Source organism: Passer montanus, unplaced genomic scaffold (genome assembly GCF_014805655.1).
Source record: "Passer montanus isolate IOZ18808 unplaced genomic scaffold, ASM1480565v1 scaffold14, whole genome shotgun sequence".
NCBI lineage: Eukaryota > Metazoa > Chordata > Aves > Passeriformes > Passeridae > Passer > Passer montanus.
The window spans coordinates 5,486,252-5,513,196 of NW_024360941.1; the positions used below are offsets into that span (position 1 = coordinate 5,486,252).

Genomic DNA, 26,945 nt, shown 5'->3' on the forward strand with positions numbered 1-26,945 from the left:
ATTTTAAGAAGGGAATATCCAAGTTAACGTTTTCAGAAGGCAAATAAATTTTCTTCCATATCAAATTTTTTTGATATCCATATAGGTATTAACTACATGCAGTGCACAATGTGGGAGAGTTGGTTACTATAAGAAGCTCATGCGTGAGTAACTCTCCCACGCTATGCGAATGCTCTGCAGCCCCTTTTTAGTCAGCTGTACACCTCGGGCCTCTCCTGAGCACAAATATATTGGAGGAGAAATTCCTGCAGTTGTTGGTGGGCTGTGGATTTGTTATGGGCTTTAAAGGTCAGCCTGATACAGGCTAAGTAGAATGTGATTTGAATAAACACAAGTTAGGTGATTGAGTTCCTTTCTGATTCCCTGCTACAGGTCTCTGTTCCTCTAATTGTGCTTATACAACTTTTGCTGCACTGTTTTATAAAGCAGATCACTGAACTCAAAAAAACATCTGACAGCATAATACTCTGTATCTCCACTACCACCCCACACTGGTTTTTGGGGGACTTTTGAGTTATTCTTAACTTGGATCATAGCCCTGTTTTCACCCAATACTTGGGGTTAGTGTACTAAATGTACATACACCAATGTTGGGAGTAGATGTTTCTCTGCAGCCTGGGATAAGCATTACAGGTAGCTTCACTTGCTGCTACTGCTGTCTTGCTTTTGAACAAGATGAGTCCATGAGAGATAGTAGAAGAGAAAATCACAAAAAATTATATTTTTACAATTGTATAGCTGTGTCCTAGCATATTTTTTCCTTTAAAGAATTTTGTTAGGGATAACAAAGTCCAGAATCCTGAATAGGGTCATTTTCAAGAAGTATCATTTTTTCTGCTCATTTTCTGAAATTATTCAAGAACAATGTTTGCATAGTAATAAGCATATTATGAACAGTAATATGTATGCATTTTTTCTTTGTAACTCTTACTGTTCACACAGATTGCCATAAAAAGTACAACAGAGATGCTTCTATTTGTATAGTGTCATTGGGTGTGGGCATAAGAGTTGACAGCACATTTGATTTAAGGTGCTGTCAAAACAAGGTCCAAAAAAGCAGCTGATTTCCCCAAGAAATCCTCAAAAAAGAAGATCCTAATGTTGTCCCAGCTATTTACTAAGGTAGACATTCTACAGTACCATATTTGGTAGTAGAGGCTTTGACTATTCCTGCTGCATATCATCACCTCTAGCTGATCAGTGTTGCAGGGTTGTTGAAATCCTGAAAAATCCTCAAGGTTGAAAATGAGCCTGTGCCTCACACCAAAACCCAGAGAAGTCCCACAGCTTAAGAAAACAGATGCATTCTTTTTAAGATGGTCAGCTTCTGAATTATATTTGTGGCATGACCCACAAACATTGGGTCATGCCATAAGATGGACTGAGGGTATGTTAAAGGAGCTCAAAGAAGAAGAAATGTGATGTTACAGGGAATAGCATAAAGGATAATTGCTGCTGAGTGCTGGGATGTGAAACAATGACTGAACGTATCTAGACTTGGCAGAACATATTTAATCTAACAATGGAAACTGGATAATAATCCTTAGGTGGTTTATTCCACTTGCTTTAATAGTTTTTCTAGTTCAAAAGGTAGGTAGTATCTGACTTAAATGTTCCTGGTCTATAATAGGCTAATTAATGGTACTTCCTTCTGTTGTCTTGTAAAACAACTTGTTGCTGTTTTGCTGCAATAATCCCATGTACTGAATGACTGTTATTATTGATGTACTTTATTTTTTTTCCTTTAGGCTAAACATCATAGACTGTTCTTTGGAGACAGTAGTTTCTAAATATTTTACCATTCTTCTTGCTCTTCTAGACTCTTTCCATTTTACCTGTATCTGCATATTTAACATGCATTGGCCAAATTGGTCCATTAAGGCCTTGTTACTACAGACAAGAGTGAAACTTTTATCTTTTCATATCTTATGTGAATACTGTCTGTTGAATATTGTCTATTCACATCTTATGTGAATAAAAATTACAATGCTTGATTCTTTATGTCATCGGTAAAGACAATGTTATGTCTTTATGACATTGACTCTAGTAGTCACTACATGTTTGTGCTGGTAGAGAGAATTAGAATGAGAACATGAAAGTAGGCATACAGTGGGAGAAAGAAATTGTGGCACCTCTTCATTTTGATAAAAGCCATTTTGACGAATTTGTTGTTTTAAGCATTTGTGTTTATCAGCATAATACTTCTAATGAACCAAAACTGCAACCAGTGGAAGTCATTATCTGATTTAATGATAGTAGCATGTCTTTTGGTAAGTTTAGTGGGCAAGACTTTAGGTTCACACCAGGAATTTTCTGTTAGGAAGAGATGCTAATTTGCAAGTCTGTTTCCAGACTACAACCACGTGTTAAAATCGCTTCTAATAAAAAAATGTAAAGAAATAAAGTATTTTCATTTTGGGTAAGTGTTTAATTATATTTTAAAATTCACCAATAACAGAAAAAAATAGCACTGAAAATCTTGTAAAATGATATCTGCTTTAGGGGTGGAAGGGCAGCAGAGAAGCAAGATATGTACAAGTAATTTTAAAACTGAAAGGAAAATGTAGAAGAGAGCATTACACAAAATAGAATGCAAAATAATGAACAGTACTTGTGTATGTTGAGGAGGACAAAAACCCCCAGCAAATCAGCAAGGAGTAGATATTAATTTCAATCAAATGTAGTAGAACTATGTATGATCAATAAGATCAAGCCCATGCAAACATAAGGTCTGTGTTTACTGTGCCTCATCTTCGCTGGATACTAATTTAAAGGCAAAAATAAAATTTTGTGCAGCATGAAGCATTCCTTATTTGCTCTTCTGCTAAGCACTAGAATAAAATCAGATAAAAATATTCAGAATAAACTGTTGTATTGTACTTAGAATTGGTGTGCTTATGATGAACCCCATGCAGTTTTATGTGGGTAGGATGTGAAATAATCTGTTTAGTGGGTACCAGTTTGTTCTGAAACTTGTATTACCAGAACGTCAGATTTGATAATGGAGTTGTTTTTTTCCCCACATCTGTGTGTCATGATAGTCTCAGATTCTCTCCTTCAGTACCATTTCTACTAAGGGTCAGGTACACCAGTTCACAGGAGTTTAATTAAAAAGGGAGTTCAGGATCATGATGGAATATCCATTTTAACAACTTATAATTGCACATCAACTGAACAACAGCAGATAGTTGTGTGTGCTTTTAGCTTGAAGAAAATACAGAATGGCTTAATATAAGCCAGTTTATAAGATTGATCTCTTTACTTAATACTTGCCACAGTCTTTGAGCACGTACATGATCAAATTAATAGAGCTTACGTTCCAGTAGTCTTCAGAGCCATACTAACTTTGTATCTCAGCTGAGAGTCAAAATACTCCTAGTAATATTGTGATACTTTTCAAGCTTTATCCTTGAAAACAAGTGTTTTGTGTATATGAACAGGTGACTAAACTGTCTTTATATGAGTTAACTTATATACTGTGATGTGTGAAGGGCATAAAGCATGTCTTTTGGAACTAGTTTTGCTTTAGATATCTAACTTGGAATGTTTTTCAGGAGTTTGTGAGGCCTGCTGATAAGTTATACCTTCAAAAACTACAGAACTTCTCTTTTCCCTTATTGGATCAAAGAGATGTTCCTCCCTTTCAAAGGGGTCTATCCAAAGGGGTACATTTTCTTTATGAATATTGGAAGCTTTCTGTGTTAATTGGGGTAGATTTTTCCTTTTTAGAATCCAAGGCTGACTTTACAAAGGTTCTTTACAAATGTGTGATTAGGCATTGTAAGAGGAGGGAGTTGAATTCAGTGCTTGAACAGAGATGTGCATTCTGTGTCCTGGAAGTGTGCCTGCTGCTGTGTAAGTGGGTGGAAGAGATAAAAGAAATATTTATTCAACTGAACTGAATCCTGTGAAGCTTTCACTGAATCTTATAATGCAGTAGGTTCTGTTTCAAATATAACACATATTTTACATAAGAGACTGGTTTGAGAGAAGGTAATGCTGAAATTGCTTCTATGGGAATTGGCTGTTTTCCTTCAGAGAACCTAAGAAAAAGATGTGTAGAAAAAAATGCCACACTTAGAAACCTAAAAGGGGCAGGAAGGGAATGTCTGATCTTGATGCATTGGCAGATGTGCCTCTAGCCATCTCTTCCTTAAAAAGCTCTTGGTAATCAGAGAAAGCGAAACATCTTAAACAGAAGTATATCTTGAGAAGAGTGGGTGCTGGTAGGCTGGATCTAGGCAATTGCATCCCTACTGGCCATGATTAACACCTTGCATGTCACCAAAGACCAGTTAATACAGGTCCAGTATGTCCCCGGTTGTGCACTCTGCTGAAATGCGGGGCTCCTGAAGAGCTTATTCTAAATTAGCAGCAATTTCAAATAGATGATGATGTTCTAGACAGTGCAGTTTGGTGATGATAGCATGGGTCATGATCGCAGTTTTTCTAGCTAGAAGCAGTCACAGTATTCTAGCAGATGCAAGTAACTTAATAAAACTGTTGCTGCTGTACCACAGGCTAATCAGGATGGCATCTCTGAAGTTTGCTGATCAGTTGTTCATAAAGGCGTTTTATTTATTTGGATTTGCCTCTATTTGCTAACCACAGTTTCCTGATAAAAGCATTTAAAAATAATCCCTACAGTATTTATTAATTAAATAGAATTTTGAGGCATGTTTTAAGCCAGTGGTTTGTCATTATGGCTGTCCCTGTCCCGTCCTGACTGGTTCTTTGTGCAGATTTCCTCTTGCATCTCCACAGTGCCTAGACAGTCACTCCATCTTGGTTTAGCTTCCAGAGTCTTTCCTGCAGTACATGGCCGCTTACCTGTTAGGTACTGGAGACAGGGTATTGGACCATGTGAGTATTTCTCTGCACCGATTCATTGATAAAGTCTGCATGTTTCTAAAGAAGAATGCAGTTAGGTCAGCTAATACCAATCCTATTGAAGATAACAGCGATACTTATTTTGTTGTGGGTTTGTTTTCCTTTCTAGAGATAATTTTTTTGAAGTAAATGAGTGTAAGTTGTTTCTTTTACTGTTCCTAAAAAAGTGAAGTTATATTGCACTGATTTCCCTGTCAATAGCCACAGTAGATTCTTTCAAAAAATGAAAATAACTTTGATTTTAATGTAAAGTTTGTTGATGGCATTTTTAGAGGTGAAATCTGTGAATTTGTTTCCTGTAACTTAAATTTAACTTGCCATCAACTGTCAGCAAAATATCCCAGTGCAGCACATGTCCTTTTAGACAGACTGGTAGGCCAAATCTTCATTAAAACTGTACAGCTGTCTTTTAAGCTGTTCATATAGTTTTATTTTTCTGAGTTGATACTGAGTTCTGGTTCCCAAATAATCTTCTATAAAATTTTGGACAGATTTGCCTTCCTGTCTTCAACATATCATGAGTAAGGTGCTAATTATTGAGCCCTGAGGTGACAGGTTACAATCCTGCTTGTTTCTGGGATAATGAAAGTACTTGTCATGGGCTTTGGTTCCCTTATCTTCCATATCCTGACTTTTTCCAGACTCAGATTAATCTTGAAACAGCCATATTTCCACCATCACATTTCATTTTACCATCACTTTTTGCTTTGCCTTCATGAAAACCTAAAATGTTCTCTCCATAAACTCACTTCTTTCTTTCTTTCTCTCTCTTTCTTTCTTTCTTTCTTTCTTTCTTTCTTTCTTTCTTTCTTTCTTTCTTTCTTGGTTTCAGGCAAGTGCACAAGTTCTTGAAAGTATTTTCTTTTTCAAAAAATGTTTTATGTAATCGAGCTATTAGTGTCAAAAACTATTGACAGTTGGTTATCTTATTTCCCTGACACAGATATTATTAAAGCTTTAGGAAGAGATGGAGTTCTTTATTGGATCATCTTATAGAGCCTTAAAAATAAACAAGCCTTTGGCCTTTCTGCTCATCTCCATTTTGGCTGCTGTGGCATAGATACTAAATTATGAAAGCTTCAGCAAAGACTGAAGTTGTATTCAAACTCATTCTGGTTAAAATGCTTTATGAAATTATGAAACTGCTCATCCTAATGAGTTTATGATTAAAACAGGATTAACTGATGTTTTTAAATTCTGATGTGTGTTGAAACTACATGGTAATCCAAACTTTCACTTTTATTCTTTTATGACAGAACAGTTCTAATAATATTAGAGGGGCTTGCTGACACTGCAGAGAGATACTTAAATCCAAGCTGACATGAGTTTCATTACAAACCCTATTCATAGAAACATGTTTAGGTCTTACTGGGCAAGAACTTAATGCTGGACTAAACAGCCTTATAGTGTGCTCTTTGGTTGTGTGCTGAAAGACTACCACTGGGTTTTGCTATTGAATGTATTTTATACTTAAGGCTTCACGCAACCATCTGGTTACCTCCTTTTGCCCTATTTTTGTATTTATGACAACAGCTTTGAGGATTTTAATAATATGAGGGCACTACTAATATGTGGCATAGCTGGAGGAGAGACAGCGGCACACTCCTTTAATTTATATGCATTGTAAGACATGTCAGGCAACAGTAAATGATCTCATTTTTTCCACTGAAATAATCCTAGTAGGCATTCTTCATTTGCTTATATGTGCCTGCTTGTCAGAAGAATGAGTGTAGGAGGGAAGGCAAAAGTGGAGCGTGATTTCTTTACAGGCATATTTTATTACAAATATAAGCTTCATTAATTTGCACTTTAAATGAATAAGCTTCACCTAAGAGCTGCTGACCAAAATACTAAGCAAACAGCTTTGCTGGAAAATTTAATATTTTTTTTTCTATGACAATTTAAAAATGCATTTAAATTGTATTTTTCTCTGTTTTTTTCATAATATATATTTTGTGATATTAGCTATTATATATGTGCAAAGTAGAACTGCCTGTTTTTTGGGGGCACATTATTATGTGCATTGCAGAATCGCTACAGTTGCTATATTGTCACTCCCCTCTGTTTGTTTTTAACTGAGGAACTGGGTTTTTGATGTGGCTGAAGATGTGTTCCAAAGCCTCATGCTTATTTCATAGATGTTTGATGCTCTCTTAGAGGATTTCCGTTTCTGATCTGGCTTGCTTGGTGGTATGTGACGGGAGGAAATCACACTGTGTGCTCAGCGTGAGGAAAGCATTAAGGGTTGCTGAAACTGGTAGCCTGATAACATCTAGGTGGCTGCAGCTGTGTCTCTCCAAGCTGCAGCCTGGCAGTGAGGCTGAGCATGCCTTTGCAGTAGGTGCATGCACAACCACACATGTACAGGGCACACTGCCAGCCCCGCAGAGCAGGGCAGCCAGAAACACTCGCCTGGGGTCTCGATTCTCTCTTGAGCTGGGCCGTCTTCCTAAAGAGTCTCTTGGGCATGTCTATTCAATGTCTTTTGTATTGTTAAGACAAACTGAATAAATACAATTCATACTACTTCATTTAGGGATAAATTCTTTCCCATGTCCTCCCCCGGATTATACAGGATGGTGAAGTTCACGAGGTAAGTAGCAAAAGGAGTTTGCAGAGAAAGCAATTACTGTGTCTGTACAGCTGTAGCTGTGGTTAAGGCAGAGGGAAAAATGGTGGCAGGACCACTAGAACCAGGAGAAGCAGATGTTGCACAGATATGGCATATACTCTCTCCTGAGGTATTCACATTTGTATGTTCCTTTTTTTCTTTCCCTTCTGCAGATATCTTACTACTATTTCTCTCTGTCCTCCAAATGATGCTTTTAAAATTTTTTTTTGGCCATCTGAATGGGGATCCAAGAACTTTTTTTCATAAAGGAAATTGAGTAGGCAGAAGGGTATGAGCATTGTATGAATGAAAAGATGAACCTGAATGGACATTTGAGCTGTTGTACACCGGCTTGTAGGTGCCAAAGAGAAATGCATAAGGGAGAAACAGAACTGAGAATGAGCACCAGAGAGAAAATTAATCTCAAATGTGGATCAAAAGGTATGAGGAGTGGATTAAAATTGTCCCAAGACTGTAAAAGACTGTCTTGGACTATCAAGTGCCAGTGTGTGTAGGAGGCAGAGAGTCATACTTTTTCCAGAGAGAGACTGTTGTCTTGTGGACTGAGTCACAGATTTCCCCTGTCTCAAAATCTCTGTACCTTCAGAAGATGTTTGGGTGTTCTGGTTTTTTGTGGTTTTTTTTGTGTTTTGTTTTTTTTGTTTTGTTTTGTTTTTTTTTTTTTTTTTTGTGGGAGGGAGAATGTGGGTTGAGGTTTATGAAACCACTTGTTTCTGCTTATTTGGAAGAGACTTGTGGGCAAAGGCGGTGAAGAGGCTTGTAGCTTGGCTATGTCAGCATGGTCTAAGCAAGAGCCAAGGAATGAATCAGAAACTCTTGGAGGAGGTGATGGGGTGAGAGAGAAGTGGGGTTGAGGCAGGAGTGTGTTACAGAAGAGATACTGATCTGTAATCCTGCACTTCAGAAGCATGTGATTCTGATTACTGTGGGAGGTGAATGGGAAGTCACCGAGGGATTTAAACAGGCATGTTTAATTTAAATGATAAAAAGAATAAAACACTTTTACTCAGCACTTCAGCTCTAAATATAACATCTATTCATTTCCTGCATATTGTTTCTTAAATGAGTGATTTAGGAGAGCGTGTGGGCTGTCAGAGCCATGCACGAGAAAGGTGCCAAAAACTAATTAAGGTAGAAAGTCCCAGTTACTCCAACAGACTGTGCAAGGTGCATCCTCTTATTTATCAAGGATAGGCTTAGAGAGAGGGTCAAAAGATGAGGTGCAAAAGCAAATGAATAAAAACATCCAATCACTAGAGCAAACAGGATTTTATAGATGTATTTGTAAAACTACTCCTTGTGTACCCACAGAAGAGAAACTTTTGAAGTGAGGTGGCTGAGACTATCAAAATGTTATGTTTTGTAGCTGGCTAGTCCTTGGAATTTCAGGTCATGTTTTAGTAAATCACCGCAATGTCATTAGTGATCCTGAGCATTATAGAGACTTCATAGAGACATTATATCAAGGATTTGGTTTTTGTTAATGGCAGGTGAGATAAGTGAAGTTCAAATTTCTCATATGTTTCAGAATTGTATTTATGAGTTGTGCATAGCTACTGAAAACCTCCTGTAATTCTTAGAGTGGTCCAGAAATAACCATATCAAAGGCTTTTGAAAGTCAAGTTAGTTGTAGTCCCTCCTAAATTGTCACATGATGAGCAATATATAGATCAAAAATCCCTATGGAGGAAAGGAACAAATAGGAATAAATAGTTGGGTTCTGCTGTATCAAAGTGATTGTAATGTGTCACAGGCTTCCAAAGGACCCATTTCCTTTAGTTTTGGAAAGCAGGTAGCAAAATATGTAGGTGATGAACTGGTTTAAGTATTTTTTCAAGATCAGACAAAAATAGAAAATCTCACTGCTTTCTAGCTAAGCTAGATGTCAGGCTATCATGATCACAGACCAAAATTAATGTTGGAAAGTGTAAAGTAATGCACGGAGAGAAAAAACTTGAATTACTCCTACATATTGCTGTGTTTTACATTAACAACTTTTCCTAGTATAGAATAACATACTGAAGTCACCTTAGAAAAGCTGCTATTATAAAATAACGTCTTTAAAACCGAGCATAAAAAATGGCACAGCAGTATCGGTATGTCATTGTAGAAATCTGCATTATCACCTGGAACACTGTTGGATGGCCTTAAATATGACAGGAATAGCATGCTTTGGGGAAAGGCTTAAAGCCATTAAAGGCATGGAAAAGCTATCATTTGGGAGAGGAAGGGAATTCAGGCCTTTTCTAGGTTAACTGTGAATTGGCTAAAATACGACTCTTATTTTTCTTCCGGTGTCTATTTGTTTCAAAGACTCTACGTACACTTGTAAAGGGTAAAAGGGTGAGTTACTAATTTATGCTGAAAGATAACAAGCTTTTCTTTACAATACCTAAAGAGAAGCGCACAAAAACATGTATGTGCATCCATGGAGTTGTTAGTATGTTTAAGGTGAGTGCATAAATGAATGGAACATTGCTGCAAAATGCATGAGTGCAGCTGCCTAGGATGCCCAAGGTGAGCAGTGCTGCTTTCTAGCTGTGCTGTTTGGTTTGAAAATAATTACCTGTGAACCCTGGAAATGATACCTGTTACCATTAGATAGCATTGGCAAAGCAAAGATTAGATAGTGTTTCAAAGCAGGTATTTTCACCTCTTAAGGTTTACCTCTGTAGTTAGGTGAGACCATATAAGGTCCAGATCTGGGTTGAGCTGACTTGTTCTAATCGTCTCCATCCTAGGTTTCCTTTTCCCCTTTTCTTCAGAAGAGGGGAAGACAGGGGAAGGGATGGTGCTGGTGGAAGCAGAGCAATGCTGTGAAGCTTCATTTCAGTAAATACTGGGTTTAACCACATGCTGGGAAAGGATGGAGGACATAACAGATTCTATCTCAAAACAGATGCCAAAATTGCTTCCAGTGTTACCCAGAGTGGAGGAGATCCTTAGCTGGTTGTAGCACAGCTAGACCAAATTGTTCTAACAAAGGCAAAAATGTTGCCATTTCCTTCTGTAGAAGGAAACTGAGATTTCTCTTTTTTCATGTGCAGTTGACTAGGGAGAAGTGTTGGGTTTTCTTTTTAGAAGGCGTGGATTTTACCTATTATATAAACATTCCTCTGGAAAACTGTGAAGTTCTAGACTAGCTTGGAAGATATTTTTAACTTTTCGTTTTATCCACCTGAGTTTGGGATTCCATTGAGCAGAATTACAGCAAGAAGCTCTAAGGTGTGGCCTAAAAGAATGTACAGACTTGAATAGACTTGAAATTCCAGAGAATTTAGACTTGAATAGACTTGAAATTTCAGAGAATTTGTGGCTGCCCCATCCCTGAAAGTGTTTAAGGCTGGGTTGGACGGGCCTGTGTGCAACTGGGTCTAATAGAAGGTGTCCCTGCCTATAGCAGGCAAGTTGGAACTAGGTGATCTTAAAGGTCCCTTTCAACCCAGGCCATTCTGTGATTTTTTAAAAAAAAGGGAAAAAAAGGAAAAAAGCAAGAGTATCAGATATTATGACCATTGGGTAGATCAGAAGTAATTAGTACTGACATCACAAATTTTGTGATTCAAAAACCTGATGCCTTCATCTTGCCTTGCTCAGATGTGATTGCCCTTTAGCTAAACATTAATAATGGAGGTGTATAAACTGCCTTCTCAGATTAAAAGTTTGTATGACTTCTGAGTCTTTAAAATCATCATACTGCTAGGCAGTGCTAGAGATGCTTCTAGTCAGCTTGGATGAAAGCAGCTACTTTTGTCTGAGCTATGACTTTTACTGTAGGCATCCATGACCATCTTTATATGACCATAAAGCTACCTGTGGCAAAACCTGAAAAGTAGTCCGTGCCAACTTAAAGTGCAGAGGTCATTTGCTTAAATGAATGCATGTGTGCTCATCCACCTCCCTGTAAAATTCAAGGTGCTTATTATGAGTACATTAAGTCACTTAGAGACTCCATGGTTGACCTCTCTTACTTGCAGGTAGGCTCACGACCTGCTGAAACATGTCAGATAAAAGCTACATAAAGGCTTCCTTGAAAATGTTTCTGTTTTCTTGATATTGGTTGTGCTTTAAATCATTATATGTATGTACTAAATGTGCATCCACAAAGCAAAATCAAATGGGAAGCTGTAGATGCTATTTACTTTGGGAATTTGGGCTCTACATACCTGAATTTTTAAAGCACAACATCTAGATTAAAGCATTTATGAAATTTGTCACTAAGCCCAATGCTTTTTTTTCGAGGAAATCCTCTGTGACATTTCTAGAATATAATTATGGTCTGTTGTAGGAAACTGAATGATAAGTAAAAGATTATCTTAATAAACTACAAAAACATAATTATGGTAAAAGCTTGAAGTAATCAAATGTGTTTTGAGTCCACTGAAGGACCATTTACTGCATATTAGATGTTAATCTTGACATAATTTTTGTATTGAAGACAAGCACCATGCACAGAAATAATTTCTACTTCATGCTATTTCTGTTGTCCTTAGTTCTTGGTTTTGTATTACTTTTAGACTTGGTAGTATATAGCTTCTGTACCAGAGAATGAAATAATAGAGCAAACAAATGTTCACAATCTACTATCCCAGTTATGTTGCTGTTTGTTTCTTGCCCAGGTTTAGGATTTTGCAAATGGCCTTTCCAACCCTCTCTTTTAAATTGCCAGAAAATGCTCAGTTGTATTAGCAGAACAAACCTTGTTTGTCACAAGTCAGTCTGCAATGTACAAAAACCCCCAGCAAACCAATAATTCCTTCCTCCCCCTCTTCCTGCCTCAAATGTTTTTTGTATACTCTAGGAAACAGCAAATTAACATTTTTAGTTTTTTGTCAACCCTTTCCATCTTCAGTTTTAGGCAGTCCTTTGAAAACGTCTCTATCGTAGCAATCTTTGGTACACCCGAAGTGACGGTGGGTGTCACTGGGGTGTGAGCTGAGGGTGCTGTGGTGCTGGAGGCTGAGTTGCTGCAGTTCAGTGCCTTGGCAGAAGCTCCCTGAAAGCTCCAAGCAGCAGCTGATGCAGTGATTCTTTATGTGGGTCAGCCCTTCCAGGAAGAAAGCAGACCATGCAGTGTGAGTTATGTTATCCTGCCTACTTAATCTTTTCAGCTTCTTCTAATCCTTTTGCAGGGTAGCTGTGTATATGATTTGACTCCGTAGCACTTCTGGTGCTGTAATTAAAGAACAAATTGTCCAGTTCCTGAATGACACAATATCAGAAGTAGCTTTGTTCAGACTCAAGTTAGTCTTGTTTAAATTATGCTGTCCCTAAGAAAATATGATGGTGTTTTTATGCAGCTGTGTAATCTTCTAAACACTGAATTAATTGAAGTACGATGAAGGATTCTGAGCTTTCATTTTAGATTACTTACTATACACATACTTAAATTCAGTGGCCAGACTTGAAATCAAGAGCTTTGTTCCTATAAAATCAAAATGTCTACAATTTTTTTCACTGAAAGAAAAATCTAAAACTTTAACTAAAATTATTTTAGGTTTGTGATGTTTTACTCCAAGTGAGAGAAGGTTTCATTTCTATTGCCAGTGTGTTTTAAGAGAAGAAAAGGATATGAAAGGCTAAGCTTCTGACTTAACAAAAATAACCATCAGACTAGGAAATCAATCTGTCTCTCTTGTGTGAAAGCTTATGCCAAAATGCACTTCCATGTGGTGGTTAAGGCACTGTTCTGGTAGAGAAGATGTAGGAGAACACTGAAGCCAAGGAAGACTGCATGGTTCTCCCCTGTAGACTAGATGGATATCCCTCATTATAGTGTATTACTTAAATAAGTGACTCTTCTGTAATTTCATTTGCTTCATGAATCTTATTTCTGCATTTCAGCAACCACTAACTGCATCCCAAATCCCTCCCAAAACTTCCACAAGTACCCCTTTCAAAAAACCCCAAGAAAAGAACAGAAAACCCACCTCTGTACCTAATGTTTTTATTAATCATTAATATTAATAAAAGACTAATCTTCTAAGGTGCTGTCTCTTCAAAAGCTGCTTTTAGAGCAATTGGTTACTTCCTATCAATTGCATGTCATTAACTGAAGTGGACTCTTAAGTACAGATTATGATGCAAGTTAAAAAGCAGATGTGTAAAACACTTTTTCCTTATCCTCCATTTAAATCTGTCACACTGATTTCCAAGCTGGGAGCTGCTTAGTATTTTTTAGATCATGTCAATAATTTAAAATACTACATTTTCATGATTATTCAGCCATTTTCTACTGAAGTGGTGCTCTACCAATTTGTATCTAGTACAAGGGGAATGTGAAGGAATAGGACGCTTCTTGATCTAATTCCTTTCTGTGACACTATGAAACTGCCTCCTGCACCTGATTTTTATTTGTGTGGGGCTCATTAAGCTAAAGGAAAAATTAATACATCCATGTCTTTATTGTGCAATAGCCTTGAGGATGTTGAGATATCCAGAAGGTATACTTCATAGGCTGCATGACATCATGTTCTAAACTTGCAGCTCATGCACATCTTTAATTCCAGTGCAGCCTCTTATTTTTGTATTTTGACACTGGAACACCGTGCTTAACATGCATATGTTGGTCATACAGAAATTCAAGCAGGGCTGAATTTTCCAAAGTTGAAAGTTCCACATTTTATCCTACAGATGCCTTAAAATATTTGTGTCTATTTTAGTGGTTTTGTATGCATACTCCTAAATAGCATAATTTCAATGCTGTGCTGAATGATTTCACTAGAATTTAGATTACACTTCAGTTACAAACCACAGTTTTAATTATGGCACAGATGCATGTAGATGAGAATAAAAAAATAAGATCATTTGGGTTATATTTAACCACTATGTTAATTTCCTTCTTCCCCGTGCTATGATAATGTAAACAGCAAATGAAGGAGCTTAGTTTGCTGAAATGGTTATTTAAAACTTAAAAATAAATGTTAAACCTTAATCTATCCCCTCAAGATTTCTTTATTACAGGCATTAACATAACTACTGTTCTCTAAAATTTATTTCATTTTAATATTGTAACTGAAAATATGCAATATCTTATTTAGCAAGGATGTAACTTGCTCTTCTGTGAGCCTCTATGTTGTATTGTAGTGTTTGGATTCTCGTGCATCTGCTTTCTTTGATTAGTATCTTTCCTAATGTCTCAGATTTGTTTTCTTTCCTCTCCATGCAATAAAGTACGGAATTTTTCTATTTTAGACAGCACATTATTCAATTCTCTTGGCATACACTGCTCTGATTTTTATTGGCTTATTTGCTTGAAAAGTGCTTCAGTGTTCTGAGAAATTTTGCGTTTGTTTATGTTGTGGGATCTTGTTTCAAAACCTGCAAAATGGTCTGTCACTATTTTCTTATTGACATGATACTGATCTTAATATGATTCTGGTGGGTATCAATTTGAATTTGGACAAATACTCCAGCAGAAATTTTAAGACGATTACAAGAAATTTGAAAGCAGTTGAGAAGAAAATATTGTCTTAAGCGTCTTCATATGTCAGGTATAACAATATGGTCTGTCTAGGAGAACCTCACGGTACAAAAAGGAATGCAAAGAGGACAGCTTGGATAGATATAAAATTACTGGATCAAATTGATTTAAATTAACAGGCAGAAAACTTTAATCAATTTAAATTTTACTTTTTATTGAGCTTTTTTAAAAGCATGTTGAGAGGCCTGTTCCCTGAATTTTTAATATCTCCCGGGAATGGAGATTCTGCAGCTGGCTGGGACAACCTGTTCTGGGGCTTAACCAGCTTCACTTAAAAAATACCCAACAAAACACAACACAAAACAGAAAAAGCAGCCTTACTTCTTTTTTTTCAGATCAGATTTTCCTATGTTCATACTTTTCCTTGTCCTATGGCTAAGCATCTTCAAGAACAGTCTGGTTCACTCTTCTCTACCCTCACATTAAGTAGCTGTGGACTGTAATAAGATCTCCCTTTTTTTCTTTTATGGCTGCATGAACTCAGTTTTCTTAGCTTTTCCTTGTAATATCACATGCGCCAGCCCTCTGATCATCCTGGTGGCTCCTTCCACTGGACTTCTTCCCCCATTCTCAACTAGCAGGTCAGCCACTAAAACCTTGTGTGTTCCAATCAAGGGGCTGTGCCTGTCAGGTCATCCAGCAGCCCTCAGGTGGGATGAACACCCTTGTCTGGTATGGAGGCACTCCAGGGCAGCTGCTCTGACTGGCTTCTTCTGGTTAGTGCTTGAGGGGCATTTAATCATTGCCATGAAATTTACTGTTTTGAAGATACTTGGTACTACATAGTGTTATGTTTTGATTTAGTAGAGACATACTGCAATATGCTGAAATCACAACACAAGCATGACACAGCACTTGAAATATACATTTGGATCACTATGCCAAAGCGATTCCCATTACTGATCTACATCTGCCCACTGTCAGGATGGTGGGCATCTCCCATTCACCAGGAAGGAATATGTGGGCTAAAGCCCTCTCAAGCCTATGGCTCTCTTGAGAGCTCCTCCTGTTGCTTTTTTGGTTTTACACTTTTTGTGGGACCGAGCCATGTCACATATATACTTCTCCCCCTGCTGGCCTGACTAGCTGGGGGAGACCTTACATGCTGTAATTATTTTACAAAAGGCTGTTTGCATAACCTGATGACTTACTGGTCCAGCCATATACTTAAAGGAGAAGTCACCCTTCAGTCCCCTTTATGTGGAGATAAATTTGACTTTATGCCACTAGATGCTCATTCTTGTATTTCTTCCTTGAGTTCATCACCTGTGCCCATCTCCTCTGACCCTTCTTTCCTTGTAGAGGTTTGTTCATCACTCAGGCAGGCTGTATCTCTTTGGCACTGTTGTAAATGAATTCCTGGTGAGCTGGTGGGCCTGTGAGCACCTGGAGAGGTGCCTGCCTGTTCCAGCTGCTCCTCACTTCCAAACTCAACACAGGTTTCAGTCACGTAAGGTGAATGTGTCCAGCTGCACAAAGATGTACAGAGTCATAAAAAACAAAAAAACAGGAGGGAGAAAAGCTTCAGGTATCATTAGTACCCTCAGCCCCTGACATACTGCAGGCAGGTACCTGCAGGGCTACGAGAGAGGGCAGCAGCCTCATTTACAGATTGATGATCTAGTTGAGTTGTGAAGGGCTTGAATCTACTCCAATGAAAAAATGGACCCAAGTTCCAGGCCTTAAGTAGATCCCTCCTGACTATGCAGGTGACATTGCAGGTGGATTTTAAAACAAATACTTGCACCTGGTCACAGTCATTTTTTTCTCAGTGGGGTTGGAAAGATGTATTTGGCATGATGGGTGCACAGAGCTTTGGGAATAGGCATGTCACTACAGGGAGAACCAAAAGGAAATAACCAGGGAAGAGTCTTCACAGGCTCATAAGGGTTAAAGCATTTGCACTAGGAAATCTAACAGTCATTCTGAGATTCATCACCACAATTTTGACACAAAGAAAGAGAATACCTAATTTCTTATTGCCATCGGTAGTAATAATCTGTTCAGTTTTCTTTGATTATAAAAAATAACCATGTTGAGAATATATTTTCATAGAACATATTTTCAAGAAATCGGAGATTTTTTTTCACCTCTGCATTTCTTGCAGTACAAAGCAGTATGCGCATTACAGTATTTTTGATCTTTAAAGGAAAGTTATGATACCCTCTACTGGCTATTTTTGGAACAGATCTGAGCTATAACTGACCATTTAGAGTCAGCAGCAGTTAAACTTAATCTATACTGCAGTTTTAATGTAGTCCTTTTTTTTTTTTCCTTTTCTTTTTTTTCCTGATGGATTTGTGAGGAGTTTTGGTTGTTTTAGTATTTTTTTCCTCTTTAGTTGTCCCTGGCTTCAGCAGAGTAAATCTGACTGTGATGGAACTGTATTTTTGAATGCAGGTTGTTATGGCTTTCAGACCAACACTTCTATAGGTACAAATGAAAATAGCTAGATGTTATCACAGCTCTTGTTGCCTAGTAACCAAAGCCCAATGTGTAATTCAACCAGATAAATTTGATGCACTTTGCTTCTCTTTTCCTTTTTAGCAGCAGAATGTAAAATACATTTAGACTTGAATGTTTTGTTTTCTGATAAATAAAAGGTATTGAAATCTCTATTGAAATATAATTTCCCATAATGAAGAGTAATCTGGTCCTTGTAACATTCCTTTACTGTTCATATAAGTATGTCAGGGTAACTGTGATTACAAGTATTAAATTATTTTCTCCATACCATTCTTAAATTTCACATTTCCATTTTGTATTCTGATTTGATGATGGTTTTACAAATTTTTCTACTGGATCCATTTATGCAGTCAAGGATTGTTCTCAGAATTATTTGCTCAACTATACTGATAATGTGCCTAAAATTATCCAGGACTGTCCTTGAATTAGTTACTGAATTTGTGATCAGGTATGAAATGTTTGCTTCATTGGGGCAAGCTGTGTAAATAAATACTCGTAGTAGATTTCTGCCATTGATTTTTGCTCTGTAAGTTAATGTTTATATCTTATCATAGAATTAACTATCAAATGAATTTATCTATTCACTATTATAACTAATCATACTGTGTTCTGGTAATATAAATTGTATTAGTGATATTATCTTAAAAATTACATAAACATATGCTAAAATAAAACTATTTCACTGTACTCTTTCACCCTTGTAATTAATAACCTTTAAGATTACTAAAGTTGTTTGGAATTGTGACACACTGACTTTTATGCTTATTACATCTTTTCCACTTACTTTGTTAGACTTACTAAATATTTTGAAGAATTATCTAAGATTTAAACTAATTTTTAAGTATTTTGCTTAGCAATAGACTGTGTATCTGAGTGCAATCACATTTGTGACTTTTCTTCATTTCTCTTTCATTAACAGTTAATATTCAAACCAAACTCTTGTTAAATGTGTGATCCTTTATTTTTCCTGTCTATATTGATTGCCAGACAATCTTGAATTATTATTCTTCCAAGATGGTCACAGACTTCTGGGGAAGTCTGAATTCTGTCCTTACTGGAATCTCTTGCATAAAGATGCTTATTTTTGATGGTAACAAAAAAATGGTACAGCGTCCAGTTCTTGCATGCAAATAAGATTTACATATTCTATCATGGTCTAGAAAACGTTAATTTAAAAATATCCAACACTGAAGGCTTGAAAATGAGATGTAATTGTGAAATGCAAGAAGGGAACTTGTGAATGAATATTCGGAAGAGTTTAAATAAAGCGCAAGTTACAGTTTGTGGAGCGAGTTCCCCAGTGAACACAATGGTAGAGATGTTGCTTGTTATTCTAAATGCTATCTGTAGGGAGGTAAAATCATGCTCATGTCAAGCTTTAACTTCTCCAGTTACATAATGCTGAAATCTTCCTCTTTGTTTTGATCTTGTTTTTTTAATGGTTTATTTTGCTTTCTTAATATTGACAATACTCTTGTATAACATCAGAATTAAACTGGGACATTAACCAGCTCTGGCTTCTCCTTTCAGGTACTGCTCCCAGCAGCTGGTCTCTTGCAACTGCAGGATGTGAAGAGGACTTGCTGTGAATTTTTGGAATCTCAGCTTCATCCTATCAACTGCCTGGGGATTCGTGCTTTTGCTGACATGCATGCATGCACAGATCTCTTGAGCAAGGCCAACACATATGCAGGCAAGTTATCATTAGTGGAGCACACAGCTTGATATGTGACAGTGTGGGTGGGTTCCAGAGGAACCTGAGTTTTCTCCAGGGTATTGCAGACATGTATCTCCTGATAAAAACTGCATTTGATCTGAATGCCTTCAAGAGAAATAAAATGTGCTGGCTGGCCCATAGTTATATTTAAGCTGAATGGGGCAGCATCTTCACAGACTATTCCGACTCTGCAGGGTCCAAGACATTTCCAATCCAGAAAGAAGCTAGCTTAAAATGTTTAAAATCTTGCACTGTCGCTTAGGGGAGGAAATTGGGAAAGAAGAATTAAAATTCTGACAACTACCATAAGTCAAAGTATGTAGGAATTACATGGGGAAAGCAATAAGAAAAAGGCGTAGGGGTAGAGGTTGGGAAGAGGGGTAGCCCCTGCACTGCACTAGTGAAGAAGGAAGAAATGTAATGTTGGGTATTATGTAATCAACTTATCTTCTGAAAATCCTGCTCATGTAGCCAAAGACCTGAAATTTCTTAGTATAAAGGGTACCTATAGTTTCATCCACTTGAGTCTTGTATTTCATCTGTCTCTCCAGCTCTCCTGTTTTCATGCTTGGTACTAACCTTATCATTCCTCTGTAATAAAACCACCTTCCATTTCTTACATTTCCCCCCAAAAGCTTGCAGTATTATCGTCATATTCTTGGAGTACTGCTGGCCTGTATGACAAGCTGCTAGCTCAACTCCTATTGGGTATTTGCCGCGTCTGTGGAATTTAAAGCAATGCACAGTTTGTTCTTACTCTTGAGATAAATATGTTGTGTATAGTCAGGTCCACTCTCTGCTCTGCCTTCCTCTTCCTAGCACTGTCAGGCTTAGATCAAGAGCAAGAAAAAGAGAATTAAAAATTAAATGTCCTGATAAGGCTGTAGAAAAAATACATATGAATGCATTGCTTTTCATGACTTTCCTTAAATGTACAGTGACCAATTAGCATAATTAGCAATTAGTACAGAGTTAAAATTGAATATTTTCCTGAAATAGAGCACTAAGTGCTTCAACTCAAGTCCAAATAATAGGCTTTTTATTGCCTGGAATAAATTTAGATCTCAGAAAGGCAAGGACTTTGATGAATGCTTTCAGTTGTCTTCATTCCTAGAAATGCTGATTTGTGGTATAGATTTATTTTAACTCACAGAAGATTATAATATTTCTGTCAAGAATGATTGATATATCAATTTAAAAAATTCAAAAGCTTTTCAGATTGTTTTTGAAAGTACTAGTTTTTGTAATGCCTACCTTATTCACAAAGTTGTGATGTGTACATGACTGAATGACTTTGTGATATTTCTATTTAGACTTCTATGCAAAAGGTTTTAATGAAATACTTTTGTCTTTGAGTAATGCATTACTAAATCTAAAAGCTATTACATTTTTTGAAATAGGAAGCAAGATATACATTTTTTAACTAGAGTTAATGTTCAGATATTTAATGTTTTAGGGAACACATTTTGGTACTAAGGTTTACAGGCCTTAGTTACTTCTAAACTAAACCTGTAAACTACTTCAGTTACTTCTCAACAATCTTTGTTCTGTTTGGTAGTTGAAGCTAATATTTGTATCAATTACTTTCTAGAAATAAAGATTCTAAGACCCCAGCAAGACCTTGAGTGCAGTATTGGTTAAATGTGTTTTGAGAGCACAGGGATTGTGTCCACCTGTTAACCCTTCTTTCCTGGGTCATTTTGTTCAGGCATCCTTTGCTGTGCACAGAGAGTGTCTGCAAGCAGAACACAGACAAGTGAAAAGAGGAGTGAGGTTGGGACAGGCAAGATGCTAGGCTGAGCACCAGAATGCTCAGTACTCCTCATAAAAGGATCCATTTCTCCTTGGAATTGGCTCATCATCAGTCTTGCTGAATTTCTGTCTGCTGACTCCCTGATTTCATTTCATACAGTTCTGTACCTTTTCAGGTCAATGTTTTTGCTCTTGAATTTTCAGGCTGCTTACTGCCTTTATCTCAGCCATCATAGCTTCTTTTTTCCTCCTGTTCTTATCTCAAATGGCTCTTTGTACTTTGTCACAGGTTTCTTACAACTTAAAAAAAATTCTCAAAAATCTGAGCCAAAAATACAGGGCTGTGCCATTTCAGAGTTAAGCTTTGTATCACAGGCAGCTTAACTCCCAGAGCACACATTTTTGGATTAAGGCTCCAGAAATTAGAATGAGTACAGAAAAGGATTATTAGATTGAAAAAAGCAGTGAAAATATTTCCCTGCTAGAGAAAATGAAAAGTATTTTATTTTGTAACTTCTCCCAGTCTTTATTGTGTTACACTTGCTATTTTAGATTTAGAAAAAAAGAGGAAGTAAGATAGTTCTGCTAATAGACAATGATAATGTAAAAACAAATGGATGCCAATGGATTAGAAGTTATTAAAAAAGTGAAACTCTAGAACTTCCTTCCAGTAGGAATGAAAATGCAACTTCCATTAAATTTGGAGCTTCATATTCCTGTGGTAGGTTGGTCCTTTGCAGCAGAGAGCAAGATTTCTAGGAGAGTCATTTATATGCACCTGTGATCTGACCTGTGGACAATTGATACTCGGAAAAGGTTACTTGGCATAAGCTTCTGTTGCAATTTAACTTGGAGATGCCACATGTCCTCATGATGTTCCAGCAAGCAGTCCTGCTCTGGGTCTTGTTACACTGGCACAGTCAGAGACTGTGTACAGCTGAGGCCTCTCCTCCTTCTTTTGTGAGCATTCCAAGGAAGAGTATGTGGCATGAGCACTGCTAGTCTGTCCTCAGCTTTGGTCTGGGATATACCTTATGTAGTGTTGAAGGATGTTCACAAAACAATTTTTCCTCCATTATGTAGGTGTTGTAATGTTACAACCTGAAGATAAATTGGTAAAGCCTTTTAATGAGGAGGGATGTGCCATCTTGGACTAGAGAGACCCTAGCTCAGTGCTTATGCCCTTACACATTTCTTAGTTTTATCCAAAGAATAATAATGTATTTCACCCACTGCATAGGGCAGTACAGGCATTGGGAGTGTGCCACCACCTGTGGCAGTGGTGTCCTTTGAGGCGTGGTACAGTGAACCTTTTTGGCTTTTAGCACTGTGCTGAGATGTTAAAGATTCTTTTGTTAGGGAGCCCTAGCATGTTTTGTGATGCAGGGATTGCTGCATTGTATTCGGGATAACAGCATTCTTGATTCTGGTGCTCTTAGTCTAAAACTTGAGCCCTGGCAAGACTTGGAAGCGTGCATGTCTTCTGTGGACTGTTCTTGTGTGCATCCGTATGCCTGGCATGGAAAGGATGGAGTTGTCAGAATCATTCCTATGATTCTATTCTGAGTAACAACGTCTGTTGCTATGCTGCTGTTGCCTTGGCTGTTGTGAATTTCATGGTGTTCTAAAAAACAGTTATTTAAGTATAAAATTTTCAAATAAATCAATTAAAAAATATGTGATTCTGCAGTTTTAGCTTCTGCTGATTCTCCAATTGGCAGAGCTTGTGTCTATCCCTCTGCAGCAAAGCTGGGGTTCCTGTTTGACCAGTGCCTTAAAATAGGCCAATAGCAAAGGCCATTTGTCCCAAGCAAAAAAAATCTCAATGTGGCATTGTGAATTAATCCATAAATGTTTAAAGCATAGAATGTCCTGTGCAGGTTTCAGATATAGCTTTCCTTCCTATACAATTGAAAAATATAAAGTTAATGTCTCAATCTGTGTAGCCAGATTTGTGTGCCTTTTGGATAGAAGAGGTGTCAAGTGCTTTTTGCTGAATGTGCACGCATAGCTCCAGACTCAGAACAACACATACCAAAAAGTGGTACATTTACAGCTCCTGTTTTCTTTCTATGCCCTCCACACTGGCATTGTTTATTGTACTTCCAGACATTTTTCCTGTTGTTAAAGACTTCTTTTCATTTGTCCCACCCTACTGGCACAGGGCAGACAAGGACACATCTTTAGCTATTCAGATAGAAACCGACTCAGTTGCAAAAATGTGAAAATCTGTTTTTCATATGCAATTGGAACAGATCTTTTAGACATGTCCTAATTTTTTTATTTTTTTTTTTTTAAGACAGAGTTTAGTCTTGATAATAAAGAAGTAGGACTTTACTTGCTTAAGAAGTGGGAATTTAGAAGCCAAGCCTCTGCAGGTCCTAAGCCAGCTTGTTTCCAGGCTGCCAGACTCTAGAGCCAGCTGGCTTCAATTTCTGGGTAAAGAGGCAAGAAATGGGACAGGATTCCAGTACAAATTTGTCAAAGTTGCATACTATGTGGAAGATTCTGATTTGGGAAAAAATAATTATTTTGTTCTCTCATGGAAACTTCCATCTGGGTAGTTCTCTCTTTGCTTCTCTAAGAGATGTTCATAAAGAAAGATATATGTTCCATAATACAATAAATAAAAACCAAGATAATTTGAGATTTTACAGGGGACAGTTACATAAAATATTTAATCGTTTAAGCATAACTTTCATCATGTTTGATGTTAATGAGTTCAGATTATTGAAGCTTTCAGGATGGGAGCAGTAATATGAGATAATAAAAATCCTAACCCAGAAAGCAAAAAAATCCACACACCTCCAGTACTATTTTTCATCATTATTGGGAAAAGAGGATCCAAGTGTGATTTCTTGAAATTTTAGTACTGAGTCATATTATTTCAAAGATGCTGATATCCTCCTTGCTAAAATGATGCAAAAAGTTTGAATTTCATAAGTGTGATTTTTATTTATAATGAAGCCTTCTGTCTTCAACGCTTGAACCAGGTTGATTTAATAGATTTTTAAATTTCCTTGTTCTTTTTCAGTTTTTAATTATATTAAATAATTCCTGTAGCTGTAATTGCAATTGGCTTCTGCCCAGATGTTACCTATCAGTCAGTTACAATGGTCTGCTAGACAACAAGGATCTGATTCTTACAAGACAAGTTATTTCTTCTTATCTCTTTTTTTGATGACTAAAATTTATGTAGAAATCCCCTCTATTGTCTGTCATTCATTCACCTGAGGATCTGTAGCTGCTGATTGAGTAGTTTGGTTTAGTGTTTCTCCTTTTTTCCCTCCTTCCCTTGACCATGTGCCATGTTTTATGCTTTAAGAGGCAGACGTCCAGTAAAACAGTTCTTGTTCAAGCACTGGGGGTTTTTTTAGTTCTTATGCCTAGCATGAAAACTAGAGACAGCCTCACATTCATTGTATTCCTTTGAAAATTCTCAACTTTCACCTCTCCTGGTTTAGAGGGTGGATCTCTTCCTACTTAATGCATGACATAAATTTAAACCAACTTTTAAAAAGCAAGGCTTTTGTATGCGAGTCTATAAAGTCAACCAGGTATTTCTAATTTATTAAATATATCCTCTTGGATGTGATCCACTATTGCATTGTATTTCTCAAGGAAAGATTAAGAGTGCTTCAGAATCTCAGATTTGTTTGAGATTGGGATGCACCTTGCTTCCTCTTTCTGCTTGCTTCCAAACTCAGCTTCTCAGTACAGTCAGGCATACTGGTTTGTGACACTGTCCCCTAAAATTTGGAGTTTATTGTAAAAATAATGTATACAAATTATCTTTCTCAATTTCTATTTGCAAACAATAAAACTCATCAGATACTTAGCTTGAGAAACATTATACTTTTCTGAAGAGCAAACAAGAAGATTTGTAGAGTGGAAAAGTAATGGGGATGTTATAAAAATCAATAGTATTTCTTTTCATCCCTTCTTTCCCATTGCCTGTAGTATGCAGAAAATAGTACCTGTCCATCATAAGAGAATGCTGCAGAATTAGAGGGACTTGTACTGATGATGATTGCATGTAAACCAGCTGTTTTCTTGTACCCTGCAAAGTTGAACTGAAAAATTAGACTTCGTGAGCTTAAGCATTCACCATTCTTTAAATTTTTTAACAACCTAGACAACTTTCTTAAGTATGGAGTCTTAGTTACAGTAGTACTAATACAGGGATTGAAAAGGCTATAAAATGTTATTTGGTTTGAGTATGTTTGCTGGCCTCCTTTCATTTATTCTAATTTTAAGAGAATTTTTAAGTTCTTAGTAACAGTTGTCCCTTCTGACTTCTGTTAATAGCAGAAGAAGGGGGAAAATAATTTAACTGAATGGAATGACTTTTAAAGCAAAATAATGCCATAAAAAACAATTTTAAGGAAGGGAGGGAATGATTGAATGAGTGACAACTTGAATTTTTTTCAGTTTTATTTGAGGTTTAAAAAAATGAGGAAAAACTACATACCTTCTGCATGTTATAGAGATTGCAATATGCAATATTTTGTGACCTTGGAGAAGCTCTGAGAGATGCAACAGGACTTGTTGTATGTTATTGTTGGTTGGTTCTAAAGAATCAACCATTGTTCATGTCAACAGCATACAGAGTATAAAGACTCTGGAGCCTTTTTTCTGTATTTTTGTGTACAAATTTAGCTAACTGAGACTTAGGTAATTCTTAAGGACAAGTACTGAGATGAAGCAAGCATCTGAAAATTGCTACACTACTTTTAGTATAAAGTACTGTATATGCTTTAATATTTCAGTTAAAGAATCTTTAAATATGAAAGCTATTTGTGAGACTAAGCTTTAACTTAAAGAAGAGGTTTTAAGTCAATATATTGCTTCTAGATAGGGTAAAATAGCTTGCATATTGAATAATTTTCCTCTGTTTTCCCCTGCTGCTTTAATGCTTGTTATACATGTGGGGCCTGTTGCTCTATATTAGCATATTTCTTTTCCTCCAAACAGAACAGCACTTTTCTGATGTGGTACTCAGTGAAGAATACCTCAATCTTGGTGTAGAGCAGGTGTGCAGTCTGATATCCAGTGACAAACTCACAATTGCCTCGGAGGAGAAGGTAAAACAATCTGTATCCCATTTTTCTTTTTATCCTTTCATGTGAAAGAGCAAGCTGGCTCCTACTGATCTTGTGCCCTTTTTCAGATATGTTCTGTGTTTCCTTAGCAAAATTAGGCAGGTATTGTCTCAAGTTTAAAGGATGTTTCCCAAAAGTGTTGTCAGTCTGATGTTGACAACTAGTCTCAACTCTTAAAAATCCTACAACTATATTAAATCACATTACCTTATTTGAAAAAAAAAACAAAACCAAAAACCAAAACTACATTAAATAGAAATTCCTTGTCACCTTCAAACAGAACAACCAGAACACATGCTCTGAGTCACATCCACAGGAGTTTGATTTACCAAGGGATAAATAATTCCTAGTTTGAAGAGCAATTGTATGCCATTTAGTAACTTTAACATCAGCAGTTCCACAAAGGTATTAAAGCTCTGTGTGTATATGTGAGCTGTTTAACCTAACTGAACACATGTGGGTTGCACAGGAGATGACATGGCAGCTTGGTATTACCAAACCAGAGTTTAATGTATGTTGGCTCACCTTTAGCCTAGATGTCAATCTTTTAAAGTTATTTTTGAAACACTGTGCTCTTCAGTGAGCCCAGGGTGTCTCAGTAAACTTCTAATGCTTTTCAGGTTGTGGATGGATTAATTTTGAGATTTTTAAATTCACTTATGATCTATTTGAAATATGTTGGTTTTCTTTTTTCCAAGAAGTTTATAGTTATACACAAATTGTGTTCAAAAGCATGTTTGAATACTCATTTGTACAGTTAGGCAGTGTTTCATGTTTGAAACTTTGAATCTAAGAACTATCTGATTAAACAGCAACTATCAAAGCTATGTTGTTGTTCCTGTAATGCCCTGAAGGTCTGGTTCTATCACTTAAATACATGTGATGCTGCTTTTGTGGAGTATA

General features: G+C 36.9%; 1 protein-coding gene across 3 annotated transcripts in view; it reads left to right on the forward strand.

Moving 5' to 3' along the window:
• The window catches only part of KLHL2 (kelch like family member 2), a 51,041-nt gene that overhangs the window by 12,190 nt on the left and 11,906 nt on the right, over positions 1–26,945 (forward strand). For all 3 annotated transcript variants that reach the window (XM_039700039.1, XM_039700038.1, XM_039700040.1), the window contains 2 exons: positions 19,002–19,164; positions 25,915–26,024. In XM_039700039.1, coding sequence (XP_039555973.1) covers positions 19,002–19,164; positions 25,915–26,024 — 273 coding nt within the window. The remainder of the gene's footprint in view (positions 1–19,001; positions 19,165–25,914; positions 26,025–26,945) is intronic.